At 42.4% G+C, this 18286-nt stretch overlaps 1 protein-coding gene across 1 annotated transcript; it reads left to right on the plus strand.

Moving 5' to 3' along the window:
- The first annotated feature begins 2317 nt into the window (after window positions 1-2317).
- On the plus strand, window positions 2318-18286 carry LOC117809858 (serine/threonine-protein kinase D3-like). The gene is made up of 9 exons (XM_034679380.1): window positions 2318-2453; window positions 4145-4276; window positions 6636-6793; window positions 9963-10152; window positions 10294-10371; window positions 12371-12554; window positions 12802-12925; window positions 14446-14523; window positions 17441-18286. Exons 1-9 carry the CDS (start codon window positions 2339-2341, stop codon window positions 17729-17731), a joined length of 1350 nt encoding a protein of 449 aa, XP_034535271.1. The 5' UTR covers window positions 2318-2338; the 3' UTR covers window positions 17732-18286.

Raw genomic sequence — 18286 nt, forward strand, 5'->3', positions numbered from 1 at the left:
CTTTTTTTTCTTTCTTCTTCTTTTTTCTTATTTCATTCATTGTTTGTTTGTTTGTTTCTTGGTATTAATTTTTCATTTCAGTCCTTCTTTCTTTCTTTATTTCGTTCTTCTTTCTTTCTTTCGTTCTTTCTTTCTTTCTTTCTTTCTTTCTCTCTTTCTTTTTTCTTCTTTATTTCATTCCTTTGTTTGTTTGTTTGTTTCTTTTATTCCTTTTTCCTTTCAGTCCTTTCTTTCTTTCTCTCTCTTCTTTCTTTCTTTCTTTCTTTCTTTCTTTCTTCTTTCCATGTTTTTTTAATCCTATGCCTCCTTTTCTTATCCTTTCCTTCCCCATTTCTTCTCCTCTTTTTCTTTCTTCTGGTCTCCCTCTCTTCTCTCTTTTCTTAGACCTTTCTGGAGTCCCTGAGCTCCCTTGTCTCGTAGGTTCCTCTGGATCTCTGCTGCTGTGGACGTGGTCCAGACTCCAGCTGCTACAACTACTACTATCCGTCTCCCCACTATCATCTCTCTCTCTCTTCATCTCCCTCTATCCCTCTCTCCAACACGGTCTCAGATTCAGATGTGTGTCTAACATGAGTCTGGTCCTTCTGGAGGTTTCTGCCTGTTAAAGGAAGTTTGTCCTTGCCACTGTAACTTGCTAAATGCTGCAAAGTGCTCTGCTCATGGTGGATTAAGATGAGACCAGACTGAGTCCTGTCTGTAAGAGGGGACTGGATCTGATCCGGTCTTGATGTTGGGTCTAGACCGACTCTGTTTGGAGGAGAACATTTGTTGTGATTTGGTTCTTTATAAATAAAGATTGATTGTCTCACATGCCGCCTCCTCTCCTGGTGGTTGTGTTTCCTGCTCTCAGTGTGCAGCAGGATCCATGCTGCATGCTGCTAACTTCCTGCGAACACAGGAAGCTGCTTCACCTGCAGACTGCAGAGAGACCTGAACACACCAAACTACAACAACAAACGCTCTGCTCACAACTCTGCAGCACATCCTGCTGAATCCAACCGCGTCACTTAAGACTGTCAGCATCCTGACAAAGAGATCAGACAGTCAGAGGTCTGCAGGAGTCTTAGACCCAAGACTAGAGATAAATACAGGACTAACTGAAGAAATGAAAAGAGAATAGATTCATCAGAGGAGTGGATTCAGCTCGATCTGTTTACCTTCTTTATTCCTGTCATTAAAGTGATTCATGTGTGTGTTTAGTTCTCTCAAACACAGCAGAGAGGATTTCAGTGAGAGTCTCTGAACCCTGATTCCACATGATACCCTCTGAGTCTGGATCCGTCTGGGTCTCAGTTTGATGTGTTTCTGTGTTGATTGAAAGCGAGAGGATGCATCACATCAGAGGAGGACGGTGACCCAGACGTGACCCGTCGTCACATGCTGTTAAAGTTCTCTAAAGAGGACGGTATCTGCCGGGAACCCTTCCGGGACTCAGGAGGAAAACAGCCTCCTCAGCCTCAGGCGTTCAGTAACCAGAAAATCAGATCCCATGGAGCCGGCTGGATGTGACGCTCCGTTCAGAGCGGCGGTGTTTAATGTGTCCGCTGTGTTGAAGGTTTCCCAGAGCGCCGTTTCTCTGAACGGACGTCATGTGCTCCTCACACGGAGAGGTGAGGTCAGCTGTAGGAGCCGGCTCAGAGCAGGATGAAGTCTCAGTAATAAAAAGCGTCCCTCTTAGAGCAGATGATGATATTGTTAAGAGGACACTGAATGAGCGGGGTCAAAGGTCAGCTGGTTGAGCCCTCTGACAGCCCTCTGACAGCCCTCTGACAGATGTGGATTATACAACTTTATGTGTGCAGCTTTTTAAAGTACCACTTTACTCAATCTGCTTTTTCTTTGACTTCTGAGTCAGACATCACGTCTGCTGCGCCCCCTACAGGCCAGAGTCTTCACCTCATACAGGACACGTCTCAGACGTCACAGAGATGGCCTCAACAAGTCTCAGATCTCACAGAGATGGTCTCAACAAGTCTCAGACCTCACAGAGAGGGTCTCAACAAGTCTCAGATCTCACAGAGAGGGTCTCAACAAGTCTCAGACCTCACAGAGAGGGTCTCGACAAGTCTCAGACCTCACAGAGAGGGTCTCAACAAGTCTCAGACCTCACAGAGAGGGTCTCAACAAGTCTCAGACCTCACAGAGAGGGTCTCAACCAGTCTCAGACCTCACAGAGAGGGTCTCGACAAGTCTCAGACCTCACAGAGAGGGTCTCAACAAGTCTCAGAGACTCTAATCCATCTGAACTTTCACTCTGTGCTGTATCTGAGGGTCAGTAGAGTCCCTGAACGCCTCTCCTCCTCTTCTTCCTCAGTTCCCTGAATGTGGATTTTTCGGGATGTACGAGAAGATCCTGCTCTTCCGTCACGACCTGAACTCGGACAACATCCTGCAGCGTCTGACCTCAGCGGACGAGATCCACGAGGGAGACCTGGTGGAGGTGGTGCTCTCAGGTGAGACCATTTATTAATCTGTTAGACTTGATCTTTGTCTTTGGGAATCTGAGACTTTAAAACTAGCCGTGAGATTTCTGGGTTTGCTCGACCCCGCAGTCTAAGCCTATAGCAGTCTGAGTCTATAGTAGTCTGAGCCTATAGCAGTCTAAGTCTATAACAGTCTAAGCCTATAGCAGTCTGAGTCTATAGTAGTCTGAGCCTATAGCAGTCTGAGTCTATAACAGTCTGAGTCTATAGCAGTCTGAGTCTATAACAGTCTGAGTCTATAACAGTCTGAGTCTATAACAGTCTGAGTCTATAGCAGTCTGAGTCTATAGCAGTCTGAGTCTATAACAGTCTGAGTCTATAGCAGTCTGAGTCTATAACAGTCTAAGTCTATAGCAGTCTGAGTCTATAACAGTCTGAGTCTATAGCAGTCTAAGTCTATAGCAGTCTGAGTCTATAACAGTCTAAGTCTATAACAGTCTGAGTCTATAGCAGTCTAAGTCTATAGCAGTCTAAGTCTATAACAGTCTGAGTCTATAGCAGTCTAAGTCTATAACAGTCTGAGTCTATAACAGTCTGAGTCTATAACAGTCTGAGTCTATAGCAGTCTAAGCCTATAGCAGTCTAAGTCTATAGCAGTCTGAGTCTATAGCAGCATAACTAAGACCTGGTCCAAGCCTGATCCAGCTCTAACTATAAGCTTTATCAAAAAGGAAAGTTTGAAGCCTACTCTTAAAAGTAGAGAGGGTGTCTGCCTCCCGGACCCTGACTGGTAGATGATTCCAAAGGAGAGGGGCCTGATAACTGAAGGCTCTACCTCCCATACTACTTTTAGAGACTGTAGGTACGATGAGCAGGCCTGCATGTTGGGAGCGTAGAGTTCTAGAGGGGTGAAACATCAAACTTTTAAATTCCTGCATTCAAACAGAATAAATGTGGGGATGTCTGAAGAGGGAATCTTCTAGAGAACATCTTTTCATGACAGTCCATCAGATCAGCGTTGAGACGCGTTGGTTTCGTCTCCTCTCTCTTGTTATCCCTCGGGGTGAGGTCGTCTCAGATCGAGTGTCCTCTCCCTCCACGCTCTGACCATAGTATTGTGTATAGGATTGTCATTTCCTGTGCGGTGTTGACAGGTCGGGTTGTAAAAACTCAAACTGACACCTCAACAGCTGAACACCCGGACGCAGAGCGGCGGGTTCAAATTACACCAGAGGAAGAAAACAAAGACGCAGCCCTGAACTGCACAGACTCAAACCCACGACCACTTCCTCCTCTTCCTCCTCCTCCTCTTCCTCCTCCTCTTCCTCCTCCTCCTCCTCCTCCTGTAAACCCTGCAGATCTTAGCTGCTCTGTCTGCCTCTGTTCTCTCAGAGATAACACGCCTGAGTTCAGGTCTTTAGTCACTGAGTTGCATGTTGTCTCTTTCCTTTGAAGCTCCTCAGACACAACAAGTCTAACACTGTAACATGTTTGATCTCCTGGTTCTCAGTTTGGATGTTTATCACAGCGTTCCTTCTTCTTTTATATCATCAGGCGATCAAACGTTTCAGTATTCAGGACAACATGAAGAAGGAAGTGAAACCTTCTCCACATCACATCATATTTATCATATCTCCTAAAATAGTGTGAACATGAAACCAAAGAGTCTTTGTGGTTCTGTCAGAAACAGGAAACATCCCTCTCTCTGTTTGTCCTTCCAGCTCAGGCCACAGCCGAGGACTTCCAGATCCGACCCCACGCGCTCTACGTTCACTCCTACAAGGCGCCGGCCTTCTGCGATGACTGCGGCGAGATGCTGTGGGGGCTCGTCAGGCAGGGCCTCAAATGTGAAGGTGAGGATGTGGTAACGAGGTGGTTTCATCCTGCGGGGTTACTCAGGGTCGTGGAAAGGTGACTGATAAACAGACTGTATTCAAATGGAAGAGGAAAAATCTGACTGAGCTGAGTTATCTTCATCAGATTAAAGATGGGGACTCAGTTTGATTCCATGTGTTTCAGCGTGCACAGGTCTGATCATTTTAAATGCTTCCACAAACATGAAGGTTTAAATCCAACATGAAGCTGTTTCAAAGAATCCTCCTGCTTCTCATGTCTGTGGCTGTAGATCTGCAGCTTCAGTAATTCTGATTTAATCCCATTCAGTTTAATGCTCTGTTTATAAGTCATTTTAAATGTTAAATGATACAAAAACAGACCAGAGAGGCTGCAATGCTCTTTAAACACCAAGAAACAAAACACAGAGAAGAATATCTTCATGTCTTTACTCCAAAGAGAGGAACTCAAAGTTTATTCTGAGGATGGAGACATGAGGAAGGTCCTGCTGTAGAGTTCTGCTCAGACACAGAGAGAGATGCATGAGAACATTAGAACCAGAATCAGAATCTTTATTTATCCCAGGGACGGACATTCAGTCATTACAGAGCTCTTTAAACAGGATGAAAGTCAAAATATTAATAAAAGAAGGAATAAAATAAAATATAGATAGAAATAAAGATTAATCAAATCAAAGTAAAATAAATCAAAATGAAACAAAATAGAATAAGATGAAAAAACATAAAATAAAAAAATGAAAAATAGAAAATAAAAAAATAAAGATGAATAAAATAAAATAAAATAGAGTAAGATAAAATAACATAGAATAAGATGAAATAAAATAAAATAACGAGCAATAAAATAAAATGAAAAAAATTAAATAAGATAAAATAAACATAAATAAACAAATTAAAATAAAAAATCAAATCAAACTAAAGTATATACAGAAGCACAGAATAGTTAGAACTACCTGCTAACCTTACATTATCCCTCTTATTACCGAGCTACTAACTTAAGATCCAAACATCATGTTAAAAACATTAAAGATGATTTTATTGATTTAAATGATTTTAAAGGTGACATATCACGCTTTTTTCATCAACATATATTGGTCTAAGAGGTCTCCAAAACATGTCTTTAAAGTTTATGCTCAAAAAACACTTTGAAATCAGATTCTGGTCTGCCTGAAAAGTCCTTTTCTTCAGCCCTCCTCAGAACACTCTGTTTTCTCTCTGACCACGCCCCCTCAGGAAGTGGATGTGGCCTCGGCTCTCCGGCACGTTGATCTAATGTTTCCATGTTGGCTGAATATACACGGCTGCTCACAGACCCGCGTTACTTCAACCCTCTGAATCTGATCCAGAATCTGATCCTGACGGAGAGGCGCCTGCAGCAGGACCTTTCTGAACCATTGGTCACAGATTTAGTGTTTCTTGTTGTTTTATTTGTCAGCATGTCGACGTGTGTCTTGGTACACAGCTACCAACATGTAGCTATGTGGCTATGCTAACTAGCGCTAGCACTTTTCCATGCAAACTAAAAATCATCCACTAGATCTTCAAATCTGCAGACGTGGGGAGTCAAAGCGACCTTTGTGTTTATTAAGACAGCCTACAACTAGCATGCCTCCCTCCTAAGCTCCTTGTTAGCACACATGTGTGCAGGGAATGAAAAACGGAGGAGGGGTTGAGTTGTATTTTATACAGTCTATGGGCTGAACAAGCTCCGAGCTCTGACTTCCTGTTACAGACCGGATGGCGTTGTGACGTATGAAAAACACTGAAACTGAAACGGCTGGTTTCAGCACACATTTACAGAAAGGTGGAGAAATCAGAACAGGGGCAGAATGGAGTCTTTGACTTTTCAGGGGGTTTGTAGACAGGGACACAGATTTCAGGGAGAGAACCATTAAAAAGTCAATTTTGCATGATATGTCACCTTTAAATGATTTACAGTTTTTAAAATAGTCCCAGTGATTCCTCGTCAGTGATCGTTTCCATGGTGATGGATTCTTCTCTGCCTGTGTCGGTGGATTGAACATGAACCTGTCCTCCTTCAGCTCTCCTTCTTCTCTGAGCTCTGCGGTTCACACACCTTTAAAAAGAAACAAACCCTGCTGCTATCATCAGCACCGCTCAGGGGTTCAGTTTCTCTGTAGAGATCTCTAACCTAAAGTTCCTCTCTCCTGCTCCTTCATCATGTTGGAGATGGAGACGTCAACAAGCAGAAGCTGAATGTGTCTGAACTCTGTGGATTGATCTGACATGACGTGTGATCAGTTTGTCTCTGGTGTTGATCAATCAATCAGAATCAAGCATCAGGAAGAGGGCCGGGTGATGAGGTGGGAATTATGACTTATGAATGTCCTCTCCTCCTCAGGATGTGGACTCAACTACCACAAACGATGTGCGTTCAAGATCCCAAACAACTGCACAGGCGTCAGGAAGAGACGGCTGTCCAACGTGTCCCTGCCGGGCGCCATCATGTCCATCGCTCGCCCTCCTTCCACCGAGTTCACCCCGATCCCACAGGAGGAGGTGAGTTAACGACGGTCACTTAGAGCCTTTAACATCAGTGTCACAGATCCTGGAGTTAATCCGGACTGAAGAGGACGGTGTTCTCCTTCCTGCTGAGTAAACACACGTTAGGACTGTGAGCCCCTGGGTTTGAGTGTCAGTGTTCACATGTTCCCCTTTGTGCTGGTTTCCTGTGTTCTCCACGTTTCCTCCTCTCTGTCCGAACATGTGACGGTCAGGGAACTGGAAACTCTAAAAGGCCTGAAGGTGTGATTGTGATTGTTTGGTCTGTATGTGTGTCAGAGTGTTCCCTGTTCCTCACCGCGTGCCCTCATCGGCGGGGCGAGGCGAGGACAGAGTTTAGAAAACAGATTTATCAACGACTGTAAGAAGATGATTTAAACGGTATCAGGGTCAAATGATCAACTCTAAAGGTGCATTTGGACCAAGAGTCCTGGGGTCTTTTAGCCCCCAGAACTACTTCCCCCTGAACTAAAAGGTTCCTGGTCCCCCATTGTTGTCTGCGTTTGGACCGCGGGCTGAAGTCCTGGGTAGATTGTGTAAATCAGGCCAGTGACGTATGGAGGAAATAAAAGTAAATGCACTACACCACCAGACCAGTAGAGGGCAGTAACACAAAGAGGAATGCCATTCATCACAGATGACACCATGGAAGCAGACGGACAGGCAGGTATCATTATGAGCAACACAACAGTTAGCCTGTTAGCATGAAGATACTCAGCTGGTCTGTTTTAGATGGTGCTATATCTGTGATGAACACAGATGGAAAAAAAAAGACTGGTTGGTGGAAATGGTTTTTGGAAAAATTTGAAAAAAAAAAAAATGGAAAAAAAAAATTTGGAAAAAAAAAAATTGACAAAGAAAATTTTTGAAAAAAAAAATGTAACAAAAAATTTGACCAAAAAAAAAAAACGGAAAAAAAAATTTGAAAAAAAGAAATTGAAAAAAAAAAACAAATGAAAAAAAAATTTTGACAATTTTTTTTTTAACAAAAGAAATTTTGACAAAAAAGTTGACCCGGAGCCTGTTTTAGATGGTGCTATATTTCATCACAGATGGATTCACTGAATCAACACGTGAGAGGAGATAAGCGCGAGTAGCAAAGACGTTTCAACACGGCTTTAAAATCCTTTTGAACTCAAAAAGCCGTGATCGCAGAGATCGGCCGGTGTTTTGGTTTAAACGGCGACCCTGTTAACTGGAGACTCTCAGCCGGATGCATCCCTCATAAACGTCTTTAGACCATCATTAAATATCTGATGAGGATATTTAGAAATCTTAATAAAAACTAAACTAGTTTGCATTCCCAGGAACTCCCTCTGTGTTTCAACAGCTGTGTAAACTCCACAAACACTGACACGTTCAGCTGAAGGTCTCCAGTTTACAGGGTCACTTTTAAAACCGGAACACCGGGAGGAGAGACGCATTCACGGTGGGCTGAGAGAAGACTACTGTTACAAGCTGCTAAATCAAGAGAATCACAGCTTCTTCTTTTGAAAAGTTCACACACATACAAAAAAGATAGAACAAATAAAAACTAATGAAAGAAAGAGAAATCAAGAGAATCACAGATGGAAAAAAACAATGACTGTGAATGGATTTAGGAGAAATTTGACAAAAAAAAATTGACAAAAAAAAAAAATAGAAAAAAAATTATTTGGACAAAAGAAAATTTGAAAAAGAAAATTGACAAAAAAAATTTGAAATTTTTTTTTTGAAAAAAAAAAAATGAAATTTTTTTATTTTTGAAAAATTAAAATTTTGAAGAAAAAAAATTGAAAAAAAAAGATTTTTTTTTTTGGCAAACACAAAATGAAAAAAAAAATTGGTAAAAAAGTTGACCTGGAGAATCACAGCTTCTTCTTTTGAAAAGTACACACACATACAAAAAAGATAGAACAAATAAAAACTAATGAAAGAAAGAGAAATCAAGAGAATCACAGATGTGTGTGATGTTATTGTGGACGGAGGGAGGAATAAAAACACTGAGGTTAATCTACCAATCAGACACGTTCATCATTGCAGGCCCCGCCCCCTGAAAGACCTTTGAAAAGTACTACCCCCCTAGCAGGGGCTTTTTAGGGGGGAGATTATCTACCCCTGAACTAAATCTAGACCCTGGGTCCACCGGTCACACACACACGGACACACCATACATTACAGTGTGTGTGTGTGTGTGTGTGTGTGTGTGTGTGTGTGTGTGTGTGTGTGTGTGTGATGTGGGAAATGTAGGTGTGGGACTTTTTGTCGGTCAGATTCTGGAGTTGCTCGGGTGAAAAGTTTCAACATGCACAAACGATGAATAGCATGAAAACACACATTGCATGCAGGCAGAACTGCATTGTGCAACCAGTGAGCCATTTTCAGTGGCCATTTACACACACACACACACACACACACACACACACACACACACACACACACACACACACACACACACACACGCACACACACACACGCACACATTATACGTCCCTGACTCTCTGATAGCTGGAGGCTAAACACTGGATTTTCCATCCCGTTCACAAGCCATTGAACAAAGTGATTCACAGTCAGAGCTTCATGCTAACTGGAACACCACACACACACACACACACACACACACACACACACACACACACCCACACACACACACACACACTGATTCATGTGAACACAGAGAACAGACTGTGAAAAGGCTGAGTGAGCTAGTTTTAAAATGACTAAACTTTATTAACACATCAGATTCTCCTGAATGTTTTCAGTGATGCATCATGACCTCATATCCTCTCTGACACCTAAAACACACATAACACACATAACACACACATTTTAAAACCTCACACACACTTTAACACATAACACACACACTTTAACACCTCACACACACACACATGTTTTATTTCAGATGTTCAGGAAGTGAAGGAAGTCAGCTTCCTCCTGTTTGTGTCGCTCCTTCTTGATGAATCTGAATCAGTCGTGTTGTTTTCTGTCTCTGGATCATGAGACGGTCTCATCAGGTGGATTTCACCTGACTGTGATATTTATGAACACTTAAAGACTTCAACCTTTAAAAACACACATGAAGTTAATCTTTAGTTTGTTGTTCTGTCAGATATTAAACTCTAGTGTCGTTTAAATGTCTCACATCATGTCTTCTCTCTCTCTCTCGTCCTCCCGGTCCACGCAGCGCCCCCTGCTGGGTGCAGGGAAGCGTAACTCCCTGCTAAGCGGTCGTCCCATCTGGATGGAGAAGATGGTCCTGGGTCGGGTCAAAGTCCCGCACACCTTCTCCGTCCACACCTACACCCGCCCCACCATCTGCCAGTTCTGTAAGCGCCTGCTGAAGGGACTGTTCCGTCAGGGCATGCAGTGCAAAGGTGACCACGCACACACACACACGCACACACACACACGCACACGCACACACACACGCACACGCACACGCACAGACAGAAATGTTCAGTTCCTGAATCATGCAGATTACAGTGTATTAATGCTCTCCTCTCTTCTTCTCCCAGATTGTAAATTTAACTGTCACAAGAGATGTGCGGCCAAAGTTCCTCGAGACTGTCTCGGTGAGGTCGACTTTAATGGAGGTGAGTTTATTCAGAGCTCTCATGTTCTCCTCACTGAGATGTTCACAAACAAGGTTTTATTAACACGGCCCTCAGGCCTGTGGAACAGCCTGGAGGTCTGAGGGCTTCACAGAGCATCAATATCTTTAAAGGCAATCTCAAGGCTGATCTTTTGTGTTTCACTCTTAACTGAGTTTTATTCTAGCAACAGTTTTATTTCACCTTTATTTATTTATTTATTTATTTATTTATTTATTTATTTATTTATTTATTTATTATCTAGTCCAAATTGTATTTATTTATTTTTTAAGTACAGCATCTTATTTTCTTTTAATGGTTTAATATTTTAGTGTTTTATTCTCTTAGAAATGTATTTTATTTATTTATTATCTAGTTCAAATTTGTATTTATTTTAATTTTAATAAATAAATAAATAAATTAATTAATTTATTATCTAGTCCAAATTGTATTTATTTATTTTAAGTACAGCATCTTATTTTCTTTTAATGGTTTAATATTTTAGTGTTTTATTCTCTTAGAAATGTATTTTAATTTATTTATTATCTAGTTCAAATTTTAATTTATTTTAATATTAATTTTAATTTTTTTATTTATTTATTTATTTTCTTGTTCAAATTTTTTCTTTTTTTTAATACTTTATTGTGTCAATATTAAATATACATGATATACATTTCTTACAGGTTTGAACCTTTTTGACACACTTTGACATTTTGTGACCCTCCAACCAAAAACAATTGTCAAGTAAATGATATAGAAATATAAAATAAAAGGAAAAGAAAGAAAAAGATAATAATAATAATAATAATAATAATAATCATTTAAACATAAAATAGAAAAGAAGGTTATATAAAGATAATCAAAGCTCTATTTATTTATTATCTAGTTCAAATTGTATTTATTTATTTTTTAAGTATAGCATCTTATTTTCTTTAATGGTTTAATATTTTAGTGTTTTATTATCTTAGAAATTTATTTTATTTATTTATGATCTAGTTGTACCGGAAATCAGACTAGAAATCTAGTTCAAATTTGAGTCACTTTTAATTAATTTTATTGTATTTATATATTTATTTTAAGTATAGCATCTTATTTTATTTTAATGATTTCATATTTTAGTATTTTATTACCTTAGAAAGGTATTTTATTTTGGTGAGTTTAATTTCCTGTGTTGAGTTTTCACATCATATTTTTCCTCATTAAGATATCATGAGAGTGTTTCCTCAGTTCGTTCAGAAACTTCTTTTTTTTTCCATTTATTTATTTATTTTATTTTTATTGTTATTATTATTATTGTTGCATGTATTGTGTTCTTAGGATTGTAGGCTGGGTTTGGGGTCAGGGCTGGGGTTGGGATTAGGATGGAGGGTCTTTTTAAAATGTATTTATATTTATCTTTTATTTGATTTATTCTATTTGAAGTTTTATTTACAGCACTTTGTGTTACAATGTCATTGTAAGAAAAGCGCTTTATAAATAAAGTCTGATTGATTGATTGAAAGTTAAAGAAAGGACATTAAAGTCTCAGTGTCAGGGAAGTCTGGAAATTTGTTCCATAAGATTGTCCAAAGTAAAAACCCAGATATGATTTCGGACTTTGTTGATAAATTTTAAGCTAAAATTTAGACAAATTGGTAAAGGGAGCTGCTGAAACGTAGGCCGGAGGGTTGTGTGTTTGGTTACTTCTCTGAAATGCATTCTGGGATACGTACCTCTTCTTAAAACAAGCCTAGAGAGAACCTCTCCACACGTTTGACTTTAAGGTGTGACAGAGCTGAGCTTTGGATCCCTGCTCTTACAATCCGTGAGGTTAAAGTGTGATGTCATTTATTTTGTGTACTTTGATAACTTGTTGTTTATTTGTCCCAGACAGAATAACCTCAGTGCTGCCTTCTTTCTATTCAAACACCTAGTGGTCATTAAAGGAACTGCAGTTAAATTCATCTTGCTGTTAGTGTCCTGTCGGTCAGAAACCCTTCAGTCAGACTCTCTTCCTCTGCAGAACCAACCAGTCCCAGTCCGGACTCTGAGGTGACCATGGAGGTGGATATCTGTGACGGGAACAGCGACGGCGGTCACAGCATGGAGGAGCAGGACGAGCTGTCCAACGCCGACGACAAACTCTTCTTCATCGAGGGTCCGTGCACGGACGGCGAGAAGGACGACGAGACGCTCAGAGCCATCAGGTGAGGCTGGAGTCACCGTTCACTCTCAGGTTCATTTCACATCATGAGGGAAGGAAGGAGACGATGATTCATCCTGAAGATCATCTGAAGGCCTCTGATACTGAGAAACCTTTGATTCTAGACATGATATCTCCTGTGTGTTTGAACAGAGACAGCTTCACCTGCTCTGTCCTGATCACCTGGAGTCAGTCTGTATCCTGATTTAAAGTTTGTTTGTTTGTTTGTTTGTTTGTTTGTTGACATGCAGCCCGTCCACCAGCAGCAACATCCCTCTGATGCGAGTGGTTCAGTCCATCAAACACACCAAGAGGAAAAGCTCCACGATGGTCAAAGAGGGCTGGATGGTTCACTACACCAGCAGAGACAACCTGGTGAGGAGACGAGGACCAAAGATACAAACATACAAATCCAAATATTAAAGTTTAAACCTTAAAGTGAGCGTCAAACTCCAACACTCAACTTCAACATGAAGCCTTTACATTAATATAAAGGCACTAAAAGGTGCTGAGGGCAGATAATCAGTAGTGCTTTATCACTGTTGATGCTTTAAAATGAAAGTAAGCTGAATTTAACAGAACTACATTGACGGTTCTACGGTGGCTGGGAAAGGCAAATTTACAAAGTTGGAGACAAATGAAGGTTTTGGAAAACATTTTATAAAACAAAATGACATTAAAACACTTTCACCAAGAACAAAATAAATTTACATTTAAGAACACAAATTTACAAAATCAGAAACACCTGAAACTAATTGATGTGTCCTTTCAAAATAAAAGCCAAACGAGATTTGATTAGATAGCAATAATTCCGGATATTTTCAATCAGAGATTATGAACAAATCTCTGTTTCCACTGACTCATTTTAATTCAGACTAATAGTGGGCAACTTTATAATGTAATCCAGCCAATCACAGCTTGATCTGAAGTTTAAAATATCAGCCATTTGCGATACTGGGGCGCTGGTGGTCTAGCGGTCTAAGCGCCCCACATGTAGAGGCTAACAGTCCTCATCGCAGAGGTCGCTGGCTCGACTCCGAGCCGGTCGACTATTTGCTGCATGTCTTCCCCCCCGCTCTCTACTCTCCACATTTCCTGTCTCTCTTCTTCGGCTGTCCTGTCAATAAAGACAAAAATGCCCGTAAAAACAAAACTTCAAAATAAATAAAAATAGCGATACTTCTGAATATTTTCAATCAGAGTTTTGAACAAATCCCAGTTTCCACTGAATAGTCTGAACTATAATGAGTCAGTGGAAACTGAGATTCTTTGTTTATGATATCTGAATGAAAATATCCAGAATGATTGCTATTTTTTCAAATTTCTCTTGGCTTTTATTTTGAAAGGACACATCAGAATGGCCTGTGATTAACAGTCCGTTTCGCTCCGCCAAAACAAAGCGCTCACTCACTCGATCACTTCCTGTGTTTGGTACAGTCCTTTTCCCATGGAATCTGACGTTTGTCATTTTGTTCTTGGAAAAATGTTTAATATCATTTTGTTTTATAAAAATTTTAAATGTTTTCCATAAATGTAAATGTATCTCCAACTTTGTAAAAGTGTTTCCTCCTTTGTTAATTTGCATTGCACTTCCCAGTCACCCTACAGTTCAGTCTTTATTCTATAAGAGAGCGACATGTTTCTGTTTAATAATCTTTCTTTTTTATCTTAAATTAGGATTTAGAGATGATTCTTTCAGAATACTTTAATGGAGGAATACTTGTGTTGTAAAAATAAAAAGAAGGAACATTTGAAGAACACAAGTCCCTAAAATTCCCTGAAGTCTGCATCTTACACGTAGATCTCGTTAATTATCCAATAACGTCACTGTAATCCTGATGTGTGTGTTTGAACAGTAACATTCTGTGTCTGATGACGTTTCCTCCTCCCTGCAGAGGAAGAGGCATTACTGGAGGCTGGACAGCAAGAGTCTGACTCTGTTTCAGAATGAAAGCGGAGCCAAGTTTTACAAGGTAGGAGACCCGGTCTGCCGGGATCTGGTTTCAGCTGCTGGGTCCAACAAAGCGGCGAGGACCGGAGGGAGTCAGGTTCACAAACACAAACACTCGTGACACTTTTACACACTGAGAGTCCCTGAGGCGTGCTGTCGTCACACAGTTTCATAGTCCATGAAGATAACACGTGTTTATAAATTCATATTCTTTAAACTCGTGCAGAGTCATTTTTAAAAAGTGCTGTGTGAGGATCTGGCTCTGCTGGAGCTCCATGCAGGGCTGTGTGAGGATCTGGCTCTGCAGGAGCTCCATGCAGGGCTGTGTGAGGATCTGGCTCTGCAGGAGCTCCATGCAGGGCTGTGTGAGGATCTGTGTGCTCTGCTGGAGCTGGATGCAGGGCTGTGTGAGGATCTGGCTCTGCAGGAGCTGCATGCAGGGCTGTGTGAGGATCTGTGTGCTACAGGAGCTGCATGCAGGGCTGTGTGAGGATCTGGCTCTGCAGGAGCTGCATGCAGGGCTGTGTGAGGATCTGGCTCTGCAGGAGCTGCATGCAGGGCTATGTGAGGATCTGTGTGCTCTGCTGGAGCTGGATGCAGGGCTGTGTGAGGATCTGTGTGCTGCAGGAGCTGCATGCAGGGCTGTGTGAGGATCTGGCTCTGCAGGAGCTCCATGCAGGGCTGTGTGAGGATCTGGCTGTGCAGGAGCTCCATGCAGGGCTGTGTGAGGATCTGGCTCTGCAGGAGCTGCATGCAGGGCTGTGTGAGGATCTGGCTCTGCAGGAGCTCCATGCAGGGCTGTGTGAGGATCTGGCTCTGCAGGAGCTGCATGCAGGGCTGTGTGAGGACCTGGCTCTGCAGGAACTCCATGCAGGGCTGTGTGAGGATCTGTGTGCTGCAGGAGCTGCATGCAGGGCTGTGTGAGGATCTGGCTCTACTGGAGCTCCATGCAGTGCTGTGTGAGGATCTGACTCTGCAGGAGCTGCATGCAGGGCTGTGTGAGGATCTGGCTCTGCAGGAGCTGCATGCAGGGCTGTGTGAGGACCTGGCTCTGCAGGAACTCCATGCAGGGCTGTGTGAGGGTCTGGCTCTACTGGAGCTCCATGCAGGGCTGTGTGAGGGTCTGTGTGCTGCAGAGAGTTGACCTGGTTGTGGTGTCTGAACTCCTGCCATGTTATTTGTGACACATTTATTATATCTGATCAATAATTTCTGGGCTGAGGTTAATCGATGTGGTGAAGAGTTATCCCAACACTGCTGCTTTAACCGTCTCCATGACATCGTAGACACAGCAAAATAATACCTGTAACTGTAACTGCAAGAATAAATGAGATTTATACATCAGATTAAAAAATATACAAACTGTAAATATATAATATATAACTGTCCTGAGAATGATTGCTCTTTATTATTCCACATGGGGTAACTCAGCAGATTTTCTTATTGATATTTTTACAGTTTGAACTCTTAAACTTTAACTTCTTTATGCAGACAAATCAACTTTGACTGCTGCTACCATCAGAAGGAGCTCTTGGTTTATTTCTCTGAAAACTGAAGAACATTAAAACTTTTAGAATTAGTAAAACTAAGATCAGTTGTTCACAGCAGGGGTCTGCTTTCTCTCAGGGAGTTTAAGGGAATTCTTTTCATTTATATTCAATCTATAAGTGACTCAAAATACTGAAACATGGCGACACTGTTTGAAAATGTTTAAATGTCAGAATCCTGTAACTAAGGAGAGAAAATCTTCTGTATTAAAGGTGTGAAGGGGTCAGACTTAGAGACCTTATTAAGAGTTGAAATGAAGAGAGTCACGTGATCTCTCCTCACTGAAGAATCAGCAGAAGATTCCTCGACTTGAAGAGCTTCAGAACTGGAATGGATCACATGATTTTAAGATTTATAGACAGACTGTTGATCCTGAGGGAGAGTCATGAAGAGAAATTATAAAGGAAGTTAAAAATTATAAAAGAAGTTAAAAACCTGTTGGACCCTGCAGACGCCTCGTCACGCAGAGAAAACAACCAACATTTAAATAAGTGGATCAATGATAATCCTGACAGTTACCTGCAGTCCTGGTTCAGAGAGCAGGAGGGGTTTTAATGTGAGGTCAGAATAAAGAGAGTTAAACTCAGGTCTCTTTATTTCCTCAGTTTCAGGAAGCTTCTCCCTCAGAGAGGAATCAGACGTGAGGTCAGTCCAGCTGCGTCTCTTTTTTTATTATGAGGGATTTTTTCCTCTTTCACCTCCTCCTCCTTTCATCTGGTGTCAGCCGGCGACCTGCCGACCTTCACCACAAAGCGCTGCCGAGACCTTTCTTTGAAGAGCGAGCGAGCACGGGGTGAGAGGGGGTGAGAGGGTGGGGGGTGTTTGTGGTGGTTTCTGGGACGCCGGGTCGCTCCCCTGCCGTCTCTCTGGCTCGTGTCCACGCTGCCTCGCTGCCCAGAGCGGCCGAGGGACGTCCTGCCTTTTAATCAGAGCGGCAGGATGAAGAGACCGATCAGAGTCTGAGGTCCGGGGGGGTGGAGAGGGGGCGGGGTGAACTTGGCAAAACACAAAACGTTGATGTGACACTGAGGGGCATGAAGACACCGCAGGGCCCGACGCTCTCGCTCCTGTGTTTGATCTGGCAGAGTTCAGGGGGTGGAGGAGGGAAGAGGAAGGAAGGGACGTTTGAAATATCCAGAGAGCGTCTCACAGTTCAGCCGACAGAGGAGAGGTGTGAGGTCCAGGGAGCTGAGCTGGGGTCCTGTTAGAGACTTCATTCAGTCCACAATGACTCTTAAAGCACGTCAAAGGTTCCTGGATCTAAAGAGAGGAGATGTTTCAGTGAAGAGATCTTGTTTTCTACGTACGTTCAAGAAAAAGAAGCGTTCTCTGATCACTCCTGACCTTTCTGATTCTGACTCTCTCTGTTTCTGTTCCTCTCCTTCACACAGGAGATCCCTCTGTCTGAGATCCTCCAGGTGGAGCCGGGTCAGGACTTCGGGAACCTCCCCCAGAGCAGCAACCCTCACTGCTTCGAGGTGATCACAGCCAGCATGGTGTACTACGTCGGGGAGGACACCGGCAGCCTGCACCACAACCCCGTCCTGTCGGCCTCTGGCGTGGGGCGAGACGTGGGCCAGAGCTGGGAGAAGGCCATCCGACAGGCCATGATGCCCGTCACGCCCAAGGCCAGCGTCGGGACCGGGCCGGGCAAGGGGAAAGACCACAGTGAGTATACCTAAAAACTGCAACCGTAGACCCCCTGCATGCTCTGTCTGACCTCAGGTGGGTTTATTTTTAGGCCAAAAGTGTTCCTGAAGTCAGAGCAGCATCACATCCGGACTCTGCAGGTCTGAGGGGTCCGTCTGACATTTAAAGGTGGACTTGAATGAGTTTTATTGACTCACAGAAAAGAGGAGTATCACCTGACCCGTCCTCTAAAGAGTAAACATCCTTTAAAGCATCCCGGAGGACCTAAAGGGTCCTAAACCAGATCCCTGAGGGACTCCACCAGGGTTCAAGATCGGTCACCGTCCAATCAGTCCAGATGGGTCCTGTTCCTGTGCTCTGCAGAGCGTGTGATCGTCAGGACACCCAGGAATAGAAATCAGATTCAGGAGGAGAGATTAACTGAGTACTGATTAAAGCTCCACAATTAATCACCACTTCATCTTCCTGCTGACGCCGGGACAGAAACACCGCTCTGACACGTCCCACTGAAAACAGGACCTTTGGATCAGACAGCAGCAATCCATTAACTAAAGAGGGAAGGAAGAAAAGAGAGAAAGAAAGGAAGA

This window comes from Notolabrus celidotus, unplaced genomic scaffold (genome assembly GCF_009762535.1).
Source record: "Notolabrus celidotus isolate fNotCel1 unplaced genomic scaffold, fNotCel1.pri scaffold_487_arrow_ctg1, whole genome shotgun sequence".
Classification (NCBI taxonomy): domain Eukaryota; kingdom Metazoa; phylum Chordata; class Actinopteri; order Labriformes; family Labridae; genus Notolabrus; species Notolabrus celidotus.

What these genes read in the sequence shown, in the direction of transcription:
- LOC117809858 (XM_034679380.1), top strand. Translation starts at nt 2,339, where the DNA reads ATGTACGAGAAGATCCTGCTCTTCCGTCACGACCTGAACTCGGACAAC. An exon ending in GAGACGCTCAGAGCCATCAG is followed by an intron (nt 12,555 to 12,801) that starts GTGAGGCTGGAG and finishes GTTGACATGCAG; the next exon opens with CCCGTCCACCAGCAGCAACA. An exon ending in ACACCAGCAGAGACAACCTG is followed by an intron (nt 12,926 to 14,445) that starts GTGAGGAGACGA and finishes TCCTCCCTGCAG; the next exon opens with AGGAAGAGGCATTACTGGAG.